General features: G+C 39.5%; 1 protein-coding gene across 1 annotated transcript in view; it reads right to left on the reverse strand.

Annotated features, from left to right (window-relative positions):
- MICU1 (mitochondrial calcium uptake 1) overlaps positions 1–18,867 on the reverse strand; it is a 236,970-nt gene that overhangs the window by 36,630 nt on the left and 181,473 nt on the right. The window contains exon 9 of the mRNA XM_037130527.2: positions 10,891–11,028. Coding sequence (XP_036986422.2) covers positions 10,891–11,028 — 138 coding nt within the window. The remainder of the gene's footprint in view (positions 1–10,890; positions 11,029–18,867) is intronic.

Raw genomic sequence — 18,867 nt, forward strand, 5'->3', positions numbered from 1 at the left:
ATCATTCTTTATTTCAATTAATGCATCCTTTGTTTTTGACTTTTTTATGCTGTTGAGGTCCTCACTAAGTTCCTCAACATCCTTATAATCAGTGTTTCTGATTCTGCATCTGATAGATTGCTGATCTCCATTTCGTTTAGTTCTTTTTCTGTAGTTTTGATCTATTCTTTCATTTCGGCCATGTTCCTTTGCCTCCTTGTGTTCACTTCTATGTATTAGGTAGAGCTGCTTTGACTCTGTCTCTTGGTAGAGTGGCCTAATGTAGTAGGTGTCCTATACAGTGCAGTGGCATGGCCACCCCGATCACCCAACCTGGATACTCGAGTGTGCCCAATGTGTGGGCTAAGTACACCCTTTTCTTGTAGTTGAGCCTTGGTCACTGTTGGCAGATCAATGGGAGAAATTTATCCAGGCCAGTCAACTACAAGGACTGGCTGTGACCACTTACCACCAATTTCTACCCTTCATGAAGGATCAGCTGTGCAGGGTCAGGGTGGTGGTGTTCCAGTGTGGTCTGTAGCTGTCCACTGGGTATACAGGTCCTGGGGTTTCCTGGGTGGTGTATGTCCAGGTCAGCCCCTACCTGTGTTATTCCCAGGGCCACCATGCCTGAGCTGTAAAACAATCTGAGATGGCTTACTTGTACGGGGCTTGGAGATTCCCAGGTGAAGCCAAGCTGTGAATCTAGGCTGGCTGCTGCTATTGTCAGGCCTGGGGCTCACTGAGGCCAGCAGATGCGTGTTTGATAGGATTTAGGAAGTTGCAAAACATGAGACAAGACCAGCCATTCATATGGACAAGCAACTTAAATGGGTGTAAGTTGGGTGTGGCGGAGCCTCTGGGGATCTCCAAGGCAGATCAAACAGTGTTAGCCAGGTTGATGGGGTCTCAGATATGGCACCAGCTTGCTGGATCTGCGAAGGGAGGGTTTAGAAAAGGGACAATGGCCTCTGCTCAATTTGATGCTAGAGCTCAGAGGGAGTGAGTCTGAGTAGGTGAGTCCATGTGTGGGTTCTTTAAGAGGAACTACTTGGGACTCCAGAAGTTTCTTCCACTAACTCAATCCCTGCTGGTTTTTGTAGTCAGAAGTTGTGGGGACTCCTCTTCCTGGCACCAAAACCCTGGGCTAGAGGGCCTGGGCTAGGATTCTTTGCTCCTGATACATCCCTTCCAAATTTTTATTTCCTACACATGGGGAGGGACCAGCTTGTTCCGCATTTGTGAACTTCCTACCAGTCTAGATGGATGTGGTTTCTTTCATTCCATAGTTTTTAGACTTCCCTTCGACTTGATTTCTGATGATTCTGAATGATGGTTGTTCTATTTTTGTTGTAATTTTGATGTGGTTGTGCAAAGTGCAAGCCATTTTTACCTATGCTGCCATCTTGATTGGAAGTCTCTGTTTGTATATGTTTTGATACATAACTACTTACCATTGTGCTACAACTGCCTATAGTATTCAGTACATAACATGCCATATGGGTTAGGCTAGAAGCAATAGACTATGTACCATATAACCTAGCTGTGCAGCAGGCTTTAAGTTTGTGTAAGTACACTCTATATTGTTTGCATAATGGTGAATCTCCTAACTAGTCATTTCTCAGAAGGTATTTCTATTGTTAAGAGGCACGTTACTATAGTACATATAGCTTCTCTCTTCAAGATTTGTCCATAGTTTTGTGTATACCTGTAATTCATTCATTTTTATTGCTGTAAGTATTCCATTGTGTAAATAGACCACAATTTATCCATTCTATTTGGGCCATTTCTAGTTTTTGGCCACTGTGATAGTGGTGCATTTGTACTTAAGCATTTATTCCAACATTTATGGATTACATACTATGTACCAACCTCCATAATATTTGGCGGTAAAATGGAAGGCCAATATTAAGTAATTTTCCCCTAACTTGAGGTCATTCTCTTGGCCTTGACTTACAGCATCCAGATGTAGGGCTCATGGTTTTATAAAGGCCATAGAATGCTATCTAAGGTAAGCACTAGACTAGAACCAAACTTACAGAGAATTAAAGGTTTGACAGTATCACATGCTTATGATGAGTACACTAATACCATCTTTTCTTCATCTCCGTCAAAAGATACGTACACAGACACACAGATATGCAGAGGTAAAAACAACCCAAGTGTCCATCAATGGCTGAAAGGATAAATGAGATGTGATATAATTAATTATTCACTCTTTAAAAGTAAAGAAATGTGGACACATGCTACATAACACGGATGAACTGTGAAGAAATTATGCCAAGTGAAATAAACCAATTACAAAAGAACAAATACTGTATGATCCCATATATGTGAGTAGTTAAGTTTACAAAGGCAGAAAGTAGAATAGTTTTTGCTGGGGGCCTGGGGGGAGATAAATGGGGTCTTAGTGTTTAATGGGTACAGTTAAACAGTTTTAGTCTGAGAAGATAAAGTAAATTCTGGAGCTAGACTGAGGGGATGGTTGCACAACAGTGTAAATGCCACTGACTTGTATACTTAAAAGTGGTAAGTCTTAGGTTTTTTTTTTTTTTTTAACCACAATTTAAAAAAAGGCTTGCTAAAGCTTTTTACTTTTCTTATTACAGTGTGGGTTTCTATGGCGGGGGAAGATAAGGGTTTGAGTTATTGAAGATTTTTTTTTTGGCTAAAAGGTTAACATAAAATCCCCAAACAGAACAAGCATAGTAGTGAAAATGCTCCTCATTTTGACAGACAACTCTAATGTTTGTTAATTAACTTATTATGAAATATCAAAAAATGTAGGTCAAGACCAGAGTGTTTATGCTGACAATTATTTGTGGGCAGACAGCAAGAACCATCTGAATTGAGTGGGCATTCAACGTGATAATTTTGAAAAATAGTGGCGTATAAATCACATTATGTCATTATTAAATCAAAATATGTACATTTTGTCTTTTATTACATAGATATAATAAAAAATATTTATTCAGCAGCTATTAACCACTGAGGACTATGCCAGGAATAGAGAAGAAAATAAAACTGCATTGGCCTTGATTTTATAGAGGTAAAATTTAGATAGATCTCCTTAAAGAAAAGATTATTCCAGTCACAAAATTCTTATTTCTTGGTAACTACCCTGTAAAAAATCCAGAGAGTTATTAGAATAAGACTATAACATGAAGTTTGTGTATGAAAAAATGAAAGGATATGCTTTATGAAAATTAATATGTTCAGATTAGAAGGCTATAGCTTATACACACTCTACTGGCAGATAACTTGAACAGATATATAGTCAATATATTTGCCAATGATACCTCAGACAAGAATCTGATCTTCAAAATATATAAAGAAGTCACATGACTCCACTCCAGGAAGACAACAATTCAATTGGAAAATAGGCATAGGGCCTGAACCAATACTTCTCCAAGAAGGACATACAGAGAGCCCAGAGATGTATGAAAGGATGCTCAGCATCACTAGTCATCAGAGAGATGCAAATTAAAACCACAGTGAGATGCTACTTCACCCCAGTCAGAATGGCCATTATTAACAAGTCAACAAACACCAAGTGCTGGCAAGGTTGTGGAGAAAAGGGAACCCGAATATGCTGTTGGTAGGAATGCAGACTGGTGCAGCCACTGTGGTAAACAGTATGGAATTTCCTCAGAAAACTAAAGATGAAATTGCCTTTTGATCCAGTGATTTCACTGCTGGGATTATCCCCTAAGAATCCTGAAACAGCAATTCAAAAGAACCTATGCACACCAATGTTCATAGCAGCACAATTTACAATATCCTAGTGCTAGAAGCAGCTTAAGTGCCCATCAGTAAATGAATGGATCAAAAAACGATGGTGCATTTACACAATGGAATACTACGCAGCAAAAAGAAGGAGCTCTTACCCTTTGCGACAGCATGGATGGAACTGGAGAACATTATGCTAAGTGAAATAAGTCAGGTGGTGAAAGACAAATACCATATGATCTCACCTATAAGTGGAACCTAATCAACAAAACAAACAAGCAAGCAAAATATAACCAGGTGTTGAAATAAAGAACAAACTGATAGTAACCAGAAGGAAGTGGGGAGAGGGATAATAGGGAAAAGAAGGGGAAGGGTCATCAAGATGCATGTATAAAGGACCCATGAACAGAGCCAACAGGGGGGTAGGACTGAGTGTGGGAGGTGGGGGTGGGTGGGGTAGGGAAGTGTGAGGCGGGAAAATGGGGAATAATAATTAAACAAATAAAAACTCTAAAACAAAGATTTGGATAGGCATCTTACCAAAAAAAGATATACAAATGTCTAATAAGTACAAAAACTGATACTCAGAATCATCAGTCATTAGGAAAATGCAAATTAAAACACAGTAAGAAACCCGTATGACCCTATTAAGCAATGTCACACCAGTAAATTTAATAACAAAAAGAATACAATGAGACACCACCCTATACCTATTAGGATGACTGTAATAAAAAAGATAGTAACAACTTTTGTGAGGATATGGACAAACTGAAACTCTCATATACTGCTGTGGAACTGTAACACAGTACAGCTACTTTGAACAACAGTTTGAAAATTTCTTTAAAAAACAGTTAAACATAATTTTACCATACAACCCAGCCATTCCACTCCTAGGGATCTCCTTAAGAGAAATGTAAACTTAAGGTCCACACTATGACTTGTATGCAAATATTCAGAGGTATTATTTATAATAACCCTAAAGTAGAAACAATTCAAATGTTTATAAACTAGTAAGTAGATAAAATGCAGTATATTTATACATTGGAATACTGTTCACTATTCAACAATAAGAAGTAACAAACTATTAATATAAGTAACAATATGGGTAAACCTCAAAAATGTAAGTAAAATTAGACACAAAAGACTACATTATATGAATGCATTTATATGAAATATCCAGAAAAGACAAATCTATAGAAATAGAAAAATAGGGATTGACTGCAAACTGGAATGAGGAATCTTTTTGGGGTGATGGGAATATTCTAAAACTGGGTTGCAATGCCAACTGTAGAGATCTGTAAATTTACTAAAAATCACTGAGCCATACACTTAAAATGGGTGAATTTTATGGTATAAAAATTGTACCTCAATAAAGCTTTAAAGAAATAAAAACCACTTGTAATAGATAAGAAGATGGGTAAGTCAGCTGGAAAGCCTGAACTTTGGTGCTGACAGGGCATGGTTAAGTACAGACACACTGTTAAGGGATGGATTCCCCTGCCTTGTCCTGTAGCTGGGGATAGCAATCCATCTGCCAGGAATTGATCCATCACCCAAGTTTTTCAAGGACTATGCTAGCAATGTTTCTAGAATCTGGTAGCATCATGATCACATTGTGGTTCAACTCTCAAATATCTGCAAGAATAAGTGGAGATCCCACATAAAAATCATGAACAGACAGCATGAAATAAATAATTTAATAGTTTTATTATAACTGTTTAAAAGTATTAACCCTGCTGAGTGGCTAGCAGCAGTATTAATGAGCAATAATATACAGAGAAAACGACTGGGGATGGGGCTAGAAGAAGACACACGCAGCAAAAGCAATAGCTTCCTAACCTCTGCTTGTCAAAATCCTACCCTGCCTTTAAGGCCAAGGTCAAATAGTATCTCTTCCAAGAATTCTTACTCAGTCTCTTCAGTTGGTTCTAGTCTTTCTCACTGGTGCCTCCAAAAGAACTCAAATTATTATTTAGGTAATTAACACACTGATCAACGCATCTGACAAACATTTGCTTATGAGACACTAGATTGAAGACAACAAAGATGAGTAACACATTGTTCTCAAGAGACTCAAAGTCGAGTGAGTTGCCTTATATTATAATTATTTATTATGTGTCTCCCTTTGCTAAAAATATTAAGTTCTATGACAGCAGAGACTTCAGTTTTTCATCACTGTATTCTCAAAATTTAGAAGAATATTTGGCACATAGTGGTGCTCAATAAATACTGAATAAGAAATTATGTAGTTTTTTGTATATATATCTTTTTCTTACTAGAGTATTACACACTATACATTTCTTGAGGACAGGTGATGGTTTTTGCTCATCTCTGACCTTTCTCACAGCACCTGGCTTGGAGTCTCGCACATAGCAACATCTGCCATTGAATTGAACTATAAATTTTCAATTCCTCCTTACATGGATCTACGAAACTATTAAAGTGTGCAGCTTCTGCACTTGAGCATAGAGAACGACCACTGTGAATTAAATTTATGAAGTCTCAGAAAATCTCTTTCTTTTAATGAGGAGAAGACAATTTACAGGATGAAAAGTAGGGACATTTTAGAGCCAAGTCAGATCTGGGCGAGAAGAATTTATAGGAAAAAGCATATTGAGGGGAATAGGGAAAACCTGGTAGATAGGGACTAATCTTTAAAACAAAGCTCCCCTGCCACAAACAAATAAACAAACAAAAAATGTTCTATTTAAAAAGAAAACTCTTGTTAAATAAGAAACATGGTGGATACGGAGGGTATGAACACAGTAAATTTTCCAGGAACGGCAGGTTCCCCAACTGTTCAATCTATTACTCAGGGACAAAACAGCTACAGCCGCCGATGAAACATGGCCCCTCCAGAGCAGTGGCTCCTCAGTCTAACTTCACAGCAGAATCACATGGGAGGCCTTTTAAGAAACACTGATGCCTGGATCCATCCACTGAGCTTCTGATTTACTGAGTTTGAAGAGAGCCCCAACAACCACGGTTCTTAAAAATTCCCCAAATGAGCCCTGGCTGGTGTAGTTCAGTGGATTGAGCACGGGCCTGTGAAGCAAAGGGTTGCTGGTTCGATTCCCAGTCAGGGCACATGCCTGGGTTGCAGGCCAGGTCCCCAGTAGAGGACACATGAAAGGCAAACACACATTGATGTTTCTCTCCCTCTTTCTCTCTCCTTTCCCCTTTCTCTAAAAATAAATAAATAAATAAAAATTCCCCAAGTGACCCCACTGGGCCACCAGGGTCGAGCAGCATTCTTTCACCTTGCAGGAAGATGCCCAGCCACTGAGCCACACCAGCCAGGGCAGAGCAGTCTTCTTTAGGGGAAGAGTATGACTAAGAGAAATAGAATTGTTCCAAGGAAGGGACAAGATCTGGAACAGAAAGTGTTGGCTTTTAATCTGGCCTCTAGGTGGTTCATTAATTTCTCTTTCTCTATGTCTCTATATTTTCGAAGGCAAAATGAGATTTAACAAGGCTCTTAGAAACACAGAAAAAGAAAATTGGCTGTGAAGCACTGCAAGGTTGTTAAGTATCACACAGATATTTATTTAATACACCACTAGGACCTTCAACCTTTTAGGTCTGCTTTGGTATTTTGTACAGTGCACCCCACACAAAAATGTTAACATGAGCCAAAGGAAAACTTGCATTTTCATGTTAACAAATCCAAAATGAAATAAAGAGGCAATTAGAAAAGACTGTGATTCCCCTCTACTGGGAAAAGATCTTAGAGAGATGGAGTGGTAACTAGAGGAGCAAAGGTCCTTCATTAGCTCTCATTCTACTTAATTACTATGTTCACACACTATTTAACCAGCGTGAGGGGACAATCAGTCTCAATCTCCTTACTAAAGCAGCTAGAGATTCTGGACCAGGAGTGGTTTAGCGCACAGATTCTCATCATCTGACAGACTTTGTCCTTTCACTTCAGAGCTTTTCTGAAAGGTCTTCAGGTCCAAAATGAACTCCTGCCAAAGCTAAAATACTCTCTTCTTTCAAGGCAGATGTCTCCAACACCCAATTTATTGCTCTTAAATATAAATTCATACTAAAACATGAATTAGTCTAACATGAGAGAGAATTACTTTAAGGTCAAGTCAATGTCTGTACCAGACTTTAAAAATAAGTCTGGTCAAGAGGAAGGAATGCTTCCTAATGCTAACACTATGCTTCCAGCATCAGCACTAAAAAATCCAGCCAAACATATGCAATCAATTTTCTAAAATTACAATCTCCAACAGATCAGAGCTGGTACTGGATAGTGTAGGAGTTCTGTCCTCTGTCACTTTCAATTAATGACGAGTCTTTCCCTCCCAGTCCAGGGAACACCTGCTGCAGGGATAGGCTGGACTGAATTCAAAGAAGCTGGCACTTTCTCTTGGAGCCCCACCTGTCCTTGTTGTCATCTGCAGGCTGGTTCAGAGGTCCTTTCAACTTTCTGACATCCAAAGCAAGGAGGAAAAAGTCTGGGTGATAAGAATTGTTTTCTATCAACTTGGGGTAATGCTATTCATGCCAGATTTCCTGCACAAAGACTAGTAAGTAAGAAAACAAACAGCCCTGGCTGGTGTAGCTCAGTGGATTGAGCACAGACCTGCGAACCACATGATCGCAGTTCGATTCCCAGTCAGGGCACATGCTTGGGTTGCAGGCTGGTTCCCTGCAGGCCAGTTCCCAGCAGGGGTCGCACGAAAGGCAACCATACATTGATGTTTCTCTCCTTCCCCCCTTCCCCTCTAATGGTAAATTAAAAAAAAAAAACAAAACCCAAAAAACCAAACAAGTACTAGCAATCCTATTTCTTAATGTCAGTTATTGAATCTTTAAAGCTACAGTGCCTTTATAATGCACACCTAGGACAAGCTTCTCAATTTATGGGGCCATAAGGTAAAACAATTTGTTTAAAGTCCATGAAAACCTTCAAGGCAGGACCTGAATCCAAGTCTTCTAGCTCCATGTCTCCTGCCCCACACTACACTGGCAATCTCTCATGGAACATTTTTAATGCCAGGTCAGTTTCCTGGTCATGGCCAAATTAGTAATAGTTGTCCAGTGGAAAGGGACTGAAGTTTCGAATGAGAAGACAGGGGTTTGCTTGCTCTGTTGTGTGTGTGTGTGTGTGTGTGTGTGTGAGAGAGAGTGAGAGAGAGAGAGAGAGAGAGAGAGAGAGAGAGAGAGAGAGAGAGAGAGAGAGAAAGAGAGAGATATTGATCTTTAAGAGGTCTGGCTTCTTAACTAATTTCTGTTTTAGTGTGTCCTTCCCACTCTCTGGCAAAACCCCAGATGCTGACTCAGTTCTACCATCTGCCCCTTCCTGCACCAGGTGCAGCCGATGTTGAAAGGTGTGAGGGTCGGACTGACTGGTGCCACTACAAACCTATGGTCTCCAATTGCAGTGCTGCTTGAAAGTGCTCAACCATCTCTTCCCAAATTCTCTATTAATCTTAGTATCATTCTTTTTGCTTCTATGCTTGCTCCCTTCCAAAATGTTTTTCATAAGTAGCCACAGTCATCTCTTTTAAATATACATACAGCCACACTATTTCACTGCTCACAACTTTTTTAATAGCTTCTCACTGAACTATGAATAAAATCCAAATGCATTCCATGCCTACAAGGTCCTGCATGCTTTGGCCCTCATCTCCCTCTCTGACCTCGCCTCAGTCTGTTCTCCTTCCTTGTACACTCCAGTCACAACAGTCACAACTGTCCACAAAAGACAGCCACATCTGTCTTTTCTTCCTGTTACAGAATGAATGTTTGTATCCCCCTAAAAGTTATACATTGAAGCCCTATCCCCCAGTGTGGTTTTATTAGGAGACAGGCCTCTAAGTAAATAATTAAGGTTAAATAAGGTTCTAGGGTAGAGCCCTGGTCTGATATGATTAGTGTTCTTATAAGAAGACACATCAGCCCTGGCTGGGTGGCTCAGTTGGTTGGAGCATTGTCCCACACACTGAAAGGCTGCAGGTTCGATCCCAGGTCAGGGCACATACCGAGGGTGCAGTTTAATGCCCAACTGGGTCACATGTGGGAGACACAGATCAGTGTTTCTCACACTGATGTCTCTCTCTCTCTCTTTCTCCCTTTTCATCTCTCTAAAATCAGTAAATATATCTTTGGGTAAGGATTTGAAAACAAAGAAAGAGAGCCAGTGTGGGCACTCCCCACTCCTCCTGGTCTCTGTGCAAACACCAAGGAAAGGCCATGTGAGGACACAGCAAGAAGACAGTGTCTAAGGGCCAGGAAAGAGGGCCCTCATTAGAAAGCTACTTTGCCAGCATCTTGATCATGGACCTCTAGACTCCAGAACTGTGAGAAAAATAAATTTCTGTTATTTAAGCCACCTAGTCTGTGGTATTTTGTTACAGCAGCCCAAGCAAACTTGTACACTGCTTGAGAGTTTGTAACATATGCTATTTCCTGTTGGGAGCCTCCACTCCCTTCCTCTTCCTTTTCTTCTTCTCTTTCTCTGCTTCCTCACTCCTCATTCTAACAGGCCCTCCAGCGGACCACTCTAATAAAACAGCTGTTCCAAAGCTCACGAATTATTACCACTTAACCCAAACCAGTGGACGTTTATCATCGTACTCTATTGGGCCATCTCTGTCAAATGTGACACTGGACGCACCATCAGTTCCCGAATCCTCTGCTTCCTTGGCTTTGATTTCACTACTTTCTCTAGGTATTTCTTTAAACATGTCCTCAAGATTTCCTTCCTGGGGTGCTTAAATGTTAGTGTTCCTTTGGATTTTGTCCTTGCCCACAGTTCTTTTCTATATTCTTTTCTCCTCGGGTAACCTCATCCATCTTCCTTGTTTTAACTCTTACAGTGTCGATGATTCCCAAATCTACCCCCTCCTCTAAAGTGGGTTTAAATATCCAACTGCTTGCTAATCAACTTCCTGTATATCCATGGGCATTTTAAACTCAGGATGTCTACAAATGAACTCTTTATCTTCCCCTATAAACCAGCCTCTCTTTTTAAATTCTCATTCTCAGCTCATGGTGCTACCTTTTGTCCAAGAAAGAAAGCTAGGGTCATTCTGGGCTCTCTCCGCCCCATCGTCCGCCACTAATTTTTTTCAGGTACCAGAGATGAATTAGTCATAATCTTCGGTTCATGATGCAATACATTTCCATGGTTTGGTTCTTTTTCGTCCTCTAGGCAAAGATACCCACCTTTCCCTCTTTGAAGTGCTTCTTGAGCTGCTTCTGCATGGCAGTCAGCTTCTTGGACTGCACCCCACTGTAGGCCAGCAGCATGCCACCAAACTGCCTCTCAGTAATTCTCCCATCCACAGGGTCATGGCGTTCAAACTGAGAGGGAAACAGAAAGAGTGTTTTTGGAGTCAAATGGGAAGTATTTTGACATGGAGTGTGGAATGATCAACTGTGTTAGATGGCAGAAAATAGCTGATGGCCAGGATTGTATTTTTGAACTACAATTCTCACTGAGATTTGAAAAAATTTAATCAGAAAGAAAAGATCTGGGTTCTTCTCCAGCTCTGCCACAGAATATTCACGTAATCAGGAAAGTAACCCAGCCACTCAGGGCCTCAATTTCTTCACCCATGAAATATAGGTGCTGTAACATCTCATACAACTTATAGATCAAAAGCATATTTACGGGGAACAAAACAATATTAAAACTCCATTCTAATTCACGAGTAATATTATTGGTAATAAGTAACCTTTGGACCATCATATCCCTGCTACTCAGAGAAGACATAAAAGTTAATTATCATATATTTGATTAATTATGAATGTGTAAATTCATATCAGTTCTTTAATCTGTACTTAACATTCTTATACACTCAGACTTTTAAGAATTTCAAGTTTTCCCCAAGATGGTATGCAAATGCTAAGACATCAATAGAACTTGAAAAAAATGTATACAGTATAAAATATTTTGATTAGGCATGCTTACCATAAGGCTACTGAAAAATCATTAAATATATTTAAATATGCAGATGGAAAGGGTAAGTATAAAGGACCTCTATTAATCTAAGTAATATCAGAAAACTAAGATTTTAATTAAAAAATGGAGACCAGAATGTTGTCTCAGTGCCAGCTGCAGTGTTAATGAAACTTATAAATGCATAGAATAAAATGGCTAAAGATGGGCCCAGAAACAAATTAGAAAGCAAAATGATTTGAAAATGGTAAAATTTCCCCCTGCTTTTACTGGAAAACAACAGTTACCGGGAAACGTTCCGATTCCTATGTGGTGGGACATAATCCTATTCTCAGAAGAGGGCTATGTGTACATATACATAAGGCATCGCTAAGGCAGGTCACATCCACAAACATGTCTTGAGTCTCTACTACTTGTCTAGCGCTAGTGGGTGTTAGTCTTGTGGGGCACAGGAAAGATGGTTCAGTTTCTGTCCTTAGGGACTTCACTATCTAGTAGGGAGAAGGGAGATAAGACATATATGAGACACCAAGTAAGGAAGTATATAGTCAAGAGTGAAATTCTCTTTCAACTGTCATTTCCTCATTTAGCTTGGTAAGTTGACAGACACCTGAATTTGTCTCTTCACTGGCGAGACTGTCAGTGAGCAATACACAAGGACTGCATTTTAACAGCAGCAACCATTTATTGAGCATGTACTATGGGCCGGGCTCTTCACCCATGCATTCTTTCACTTAATCACTAAAGCAACCCTCTGGAGTGAATATGATCAGCTCCATTTTTCAGATGAGAAAATTGAGACAACATGAAGTCACATGTGGCAGAGCTGGGATTGAAACTCAGCTCTGACTAGAACCAAGGACTGCATCTCAATATCACGCTGTTTCATCCTTCTAAGCAGTAGTACATATTCATGCTATAGAATGGCACTGTGTTATTTTGGAAAAACGTACATAGTCATGTGGCTTAGCCATATTTAAAGTGAGGAGCAAAACAATTTTCAAAGAAATCGACATCACCAATATTCAGTGAAAAAACCTCATTTTTAATTCGGTCACTGAATATTACAAGTTTGCCTACCATCACTTCTGAAGAGGTGATTAATTTCTGACAACACCAAAAGTTTTCAGGATTATATTTGTCTGATTTATGATTCAATTTACCGTCTTGAAACAAAAGAGAAGACATACAAATTTTGCCAACAGGCATACTTTCTGCAGTGTTTAAACCAGATTTTAGTAAAATGTGATACCCGGGCAAAAGTTGGAGATGCATAGCTCTTCTCTGGGCTTCTTCAAGGCAAGTGTGACGAGGCTGTGGTACTCAGCGAGGCTTTAACAATTTAGGACATTCATTTTGCCTTTATCTGGGAGATGTCACAGTTGAGGAGAAATCCCATATATTTGAATTAGATGTGTTTTAAGCTTTATCCCACAAGATAGAGTCAAGGTTGAAATGTTTCTTGTTTATAACATTGGCAACTGCCACCGAATATGAAAGGACCGTATCTTTCTGTTCTCCACAAGGGTGTAAAATCTCATGTTTTGTTTCAAAGACAGAAAAGACAATTTGCAAAGGAGATCCCCATGTAACAATACCATACACCAGTTAGAATTTTTTACTAATGTTCTTTGAAAACTCAGACTTTTTCTGTTTCCTTTTCTATTATTATTATTGTTATTATTTTGATGTGATTGGATCCTGAAAGGGCTTACAGACTAATACATTCATCTCCATGTACAATGGCTCTCTTCAAAGTTCACTACTTCCTCTGTAATTTGGTTTTGGGCTGCACCTCTTCTTTCAGGTTTTTAGGCTCTTTTGAACAAGATTGCCTTATTTCTGAGGTCTTAAGCATGGCTACAGGCGGGTAGCGTTCTTTCTTTTTTACCTACAAAACTGCTAATGAGAAATGATTCAAACTAATGTGCTATTCATTCAACATTTATTAACTGAAGACCTACTACATTAAGGCTAGGGAACTTCAAGGGTATTTTCTCAAGGACCTTCATTAGGGCTCAGTTTTCAAGGGCAATAGCTAGACATTATGTGGCTCTAGAGATAAAGCGTGCATCTTAAGCCTACACAACCTGGTGGGTGCATTCCTGGACCACCGTATGCATGTAATCCCCAAGGTCATGAGAGGGTCTTTTGGGGAATGACATAGGTTATTACAGAATTGTCACAATGTAGATAGCTTCTAATTCTATATTTGGAAGCAATTCAAATGACTGGCTTTTATTTTACCTTCCCAAACACTGATAAAGCCTCTTTATATTCCACTTCAATGACAATTAAAGAGATTCCATTCTACTTGATACTATGGCACAGAAACTCTCGGTTTTGGTACACCACTAACCGTTTGTATTGCTTTTCTCTGTCCTGGAGGGAGCTAAACAGCCTAGTATTTTCTCTTCTGCAGCCCTGCCACTTTCTCAAATGTATACAAGCTGTTGTCTCTCTGCTGTTCCCTAGGGGGCTGCAGAGCAGGAAAGGGGGCCAGAGGAGAGGAGCCAAAAAACTGTCCACAAGATTTTCCCTGTCTTTCTGTCCATACTGTGCCTTTTGTTTCCACCCCTGCCCCTTGTTGAGAAAATAAATAGCCTTTCGGAAAGACAGATGGTCAACATATATCCAGATCAGCGATTTTCTACCATTGTGCTGCAAGAATTTTTAAAATGTGCAGTACCTGACTATTTAGTTAGGGCCACTGACCTCTTTTCCCTTAGATTGTCACATTAAAAAAAAAAGACAATAGCCAACATAACAATAACCAGCCGGTGTAAATGAATCAAAATCATACCTATTAAAAATACCTATTTTTTGGGTCAGATTGGCAAAAACATATTTTTGGGTGTGTTGCAAAATTTTAGTAATTAGTTTGTGTGCCATGAAATGAAAAAAGTTGAAAATCACTGATCTAGATGAAATGACTTAAAGAAGATGGGAAGCCAGGAATAGAAGAAAACATGAATTAGGAATGAAGCTCAAAATAAGATTAGAAAAATTGTAAAAGGAAAAAGAAATCAGTATCTATAAATGGGTCTTGATTTATTACAGACTTTTGAGGTTAACATATTCCAACAAATATAAACTTTAACCATATTCTCTTTCATAAGATTTCCTTTCAAGAAACTTTGTCTATCCCTCAGAGTAAATCCTGCCCTTATACAAGTATTTCAGAATGGTAATTTTCTCGACAGGCTTTTTCTAGTTTCTATACTGTGCAATTCAAGTAATGCATAACAATTTCAAGCCTGAGATTATTGGTGCTGAACACAGCTTTATTTTTCAATCTGACAGTATCTGGCTTTTGAGATCTTGACCATGCCACTGCTGCTATTTCCAGAAGTCTCAGAACAACTGTCTGTTATATCCATCAGAAGAAAAAAATGGGTACAGGAAAAGTTCTCTGCTGCAAACCCACCCAGCGAGCGTGACATACACATGATAGTTTGAATATGAATCTGTGTCTTCAATTGTCGAGAAATCAGAGGAGGTCAACTTGCCTGGAGCCTGAATTTTCTTGATTTTTAAATATCAGATGTATCTTTACTGTCAACACTAATAAGGTTGTCTTTTGGCTAACTGGTGAGCTAGGAAAAAAGGCTCATAATTTGGGATTGAGACAACATGGTTTAGTGCTCTCAGGGCCAAAACGATCCATTACAGCTGGGACCATAAGATTACAGGAGACCAAGCTAAGCGGCTAGACTTCTCTGCTTCAAATGCAGGGATATTTTCCATTTAAAAATTGTTTTTAAGAGAGTTCAGGCTGATGATCCTATCAAGCTACTAAATGACATGACTGCTAATCACAGAGTTAGTTAGACTGGGAAATGGTTAACTTTTCAGTCTGATCGTCAAAACCAGGAAGGTGAGACAGGTGCATGGACTTATATGATAGTACAAATCAGGGTGTATTTGACTGAGGGTGTCAAGGAAAAACATTTTAGAACTGGGACAGAGGGTCTCAAGGTTTGATAAGTTTTGGTTTTATTACACAGAAAATAATATATTAAAGTGACTAAGCATATCAGCTTTAGCATCAGCAAGGCCTGGGTCTGAATTCTGGCTTAAACCAATGCTTATGGCCATGACTCTAGGCAAGCGGCTCACTCACTCTAAGGCTTCAAAACCTTCCCACAAAAAAAAAAAAAAAAAAAGAGAGAGAGAGAGAAAGAGAGAGAGAAAAGAAGATAATGTTCACAATCTCAAAGTGTTGTAAGGATTAAATGAGATTATTCATGTAAAGAAATTGGCACAACTTGGTGCATAGTTAGCAGTCAATAAATGTAGCAATTAGTATTTTTATCACCATGCTATTACTTCGTACGTAGGAAGCTAAAAGCCTCAACTGATTATTCTTAGTGGGTCTTAATTAAGTTCAATGACTATTTCTCACTCTTTTCATCATTGTTTTTGCCAAGTCTTTGCTTACAGAATACTAATTTCACATTTGAAGAGCAGAAAAAAGTAAATGCAAGTAATTTTATTTATTATTCAACAAAGAATAATTTCAAGATTAAATTACTTAGAGTTGGCTGAATCAGAATACCAACTTAGTAAGGCCTGTACCTGGCCATCTATTATCAGGCAGGAAACTTGCATAAAGGAGGTGCTTAACAAATGTGGATTGACTGAACACAGAAAACACCAGGAAATTAACTCACAACACTGTCCTATTGTTGAGAGGGTTTCCTACCTGAGGCAAAAAGTATCTTATTTTTGGGACTGTAAGATGCACCCCCCACCCCAGCCCCACTTTGGGAGGAACAATGGTTGTTAATACTGTTGTTCGGTTCTGTTTACATTTACATTGGTGAAATTTATGTTACTAAATATTTTACCACATTTTTTGCTTCAAAAACTTTTTTCCTATTTTCCTCCTCTAAAACCTAGGTGCGTTTTATGGTCTAAAAAAGAAGGTAGTTTTCCAATTCTTCCTTAATGATATCTACTTCCATGATACTGATTTCTGTAAGGATACTCTTAAAAATGTCATTTCTTACAGCTAATCAGTAACCTGTTTGAGTGCTTACTACCTGCTGTTTGCCATCCTAGGAATTTACTTTATGTAATCCTCTTAATGCTCTATAAAAGGTACTATTATAACTTTATTTTACAGGCAAGGAAACAGGCCTAGAGAAGTTAAATGATTTGCCCACACAATTAATCTGGGGAGACATTTCTCTCTTGGCTCAATCATAACAGTTGATTGTTGTTATCTTAAAGGCACCATGAATCATGTTTCCCTTTCTATCCTGGTTACTGGAAGCTTAGAGCCAAGTTCGAACCACCTCTAACAAGAACAGAAGATTTTATAATTTAAATTTTTCATGATAACCTTCTCCTGGCTTTCTTTTACCTTTTCCCTTCTTTTAACTTCCATTTCTCAGTAATTTTAAAAAAATATATATTTTATTGATTATGCTATTACAGTTGTCCCCTTCCCCCCGCACACCCCCTCCCATCCACATCCCCCCCCTTTAGTTCATGTCCATGTGTCATACTTATAAGTTCTTCAGCTTCTACATTTCCCATACTGTTCTTGCCCTCCCCCTATTTTCTACCTATCAACTATGCTACTTATTCTCTGTACCTTTTCCCCCTCTCTCCTCCTCCTACTCCCCTGTTGCTAACCCTCCATGTGATCTCTATTTCTGTGGTTCTAGTTGTTTGCTTAGTTTGTTTTGTTTTTGTTTTAGGTGTGGTTGTTAATAATTGTGAGTTTGCTGTCATTTTACTATACATCTTTTTTATCTTCTTTTTCCTACATAAGTCCCTTTAACATTTCATATAATAAGAGCTTGGTGATGATGAACTCCTTTAACTTATCTGCGAAGCACTTTATCTGCCCTTCCATTCTAAATGAAAGCTTTGCTGGACAGTGCAATCTTAGATGTAGGTCCTTGACTTTCATGACTTAGAATACCTCTTTCCAGCCCCTTCTTGCCTGTAAGGTCTCTTTTGAGAAATCAGCTGACAGTCTGATGGGTGCTCCTTTGTAGGTGACTGTCCCCTTATCTCTTACTGCTTCTAGAATTCTCTCCTTCATTTTAATCTTGGCTAATGTAATTATGATGTGCCTTTGTGTGTGTTCCTTCTTGGGTCCAACTTCTCTGGGACTCTGAGCTTCCTGGACTTCCTGGAGGTCTATTTCCTTTGCCAGATTGGGGAAGTTCTCCTTTATTATTTGTTCAAATAACTTTTACACTTGTTGCTCTTCCTCTTCCCCTTCTGGTACTCCTACAATTTGGATGTTCGAACGTTTAAAGATGTCCTGGAAGTTCCTCAGCCTCTCCTCATTTTTTTTGAATTCTTGTTTCTTCATTCTTTTCTGTTTGGTTGTTTCTTTCTTCCTTCTGGTCCACTCCATTGATCTGAGTCCCAGTTTCCTTCCCATCACTCATGGTTCCCTGTGCATATTCCTTTATTTTACTTAGTGTAGCCTTAATTTTTTCATCTAATTTGTGACCAAATTCAACCAACCCTGTGAGCATCCTGATCACCAGTGCTTTGAACTGTGCATCTGATAGGTTGGCTATCTCTTCGTTGCTTAGTTGTATTTGCTCTGGAGCTTTGATCTGTTCTTTTGTTTGGGCCATTTTTTTTGTCTTGATGTGCCTGTTACATATGAGGGGCAGAGCCTTAGGTGTTCACCAGGGCAGGGCAACCCCCGTTGTTGGGTTGTGACACTGTTTGTGGGGAGGGGTCTGAGAGGGAACAATGGCGGTTGCTCCACTCTCTACTGGATTTCAGTCCCTTCTGCTGCTTCCCCCAAGCAAACTGGGCCCTTCTGGTGCTGATTCCCTTGCAGGTGTGCTTGTGTACATTCTAGGACCTTGCGGGTCTCTCCAACAAACTCTCCTGTGAGGCTAGGAGTTTCTCCTGGCCCCTCAACCCCCATAGGTGTTTTCAATGAGTGTTTTGAGGCTTTATTTCCCCATGCGGGAGCCCTGATTTGTGTGGTCTGTCTCGCTCCCCAGTTTCGCCTGGTTTCTCTGCATCCGCCCACTTCCAGCATGCTGGGGTCCACCAGCCATGGCATTTTTTTGCCACAACCCCTCTCCTTCAGGCTTCCCAACTCCGTCCCTCCTACCAGTCTGGATAAATGTGTCCATTTTAACTGCCTGGTTGTTGGACTTCCATACAGTTCAATTTTCTGTCAGTGCTGGTTGTTTTTTTGTTTCTAAATTTTTGTTGTCCTTATTTTGGTTGTGTGAGGAGGCACAGTGTGT

The sequence above is a fragment of the Artibeus jamaicensis genome, unplaced genomic scaffold (genome assembly GCF_021234435.1).
Source record: "Artibeus jamaicensis isolate MK-2021 breed Jamaican fruit bat unplaced genomic scaffold, CSHL_Jam_final contig_332, whole genome shotgun sequence".
Classification (NCBI taxonomy): domain Eukaryota; kingdom Metazoa; phylum Chordata; class Mammalia; order Chiroptera; family Phyllostomidae; genus Artibeus; species Artibeus jamaicensis.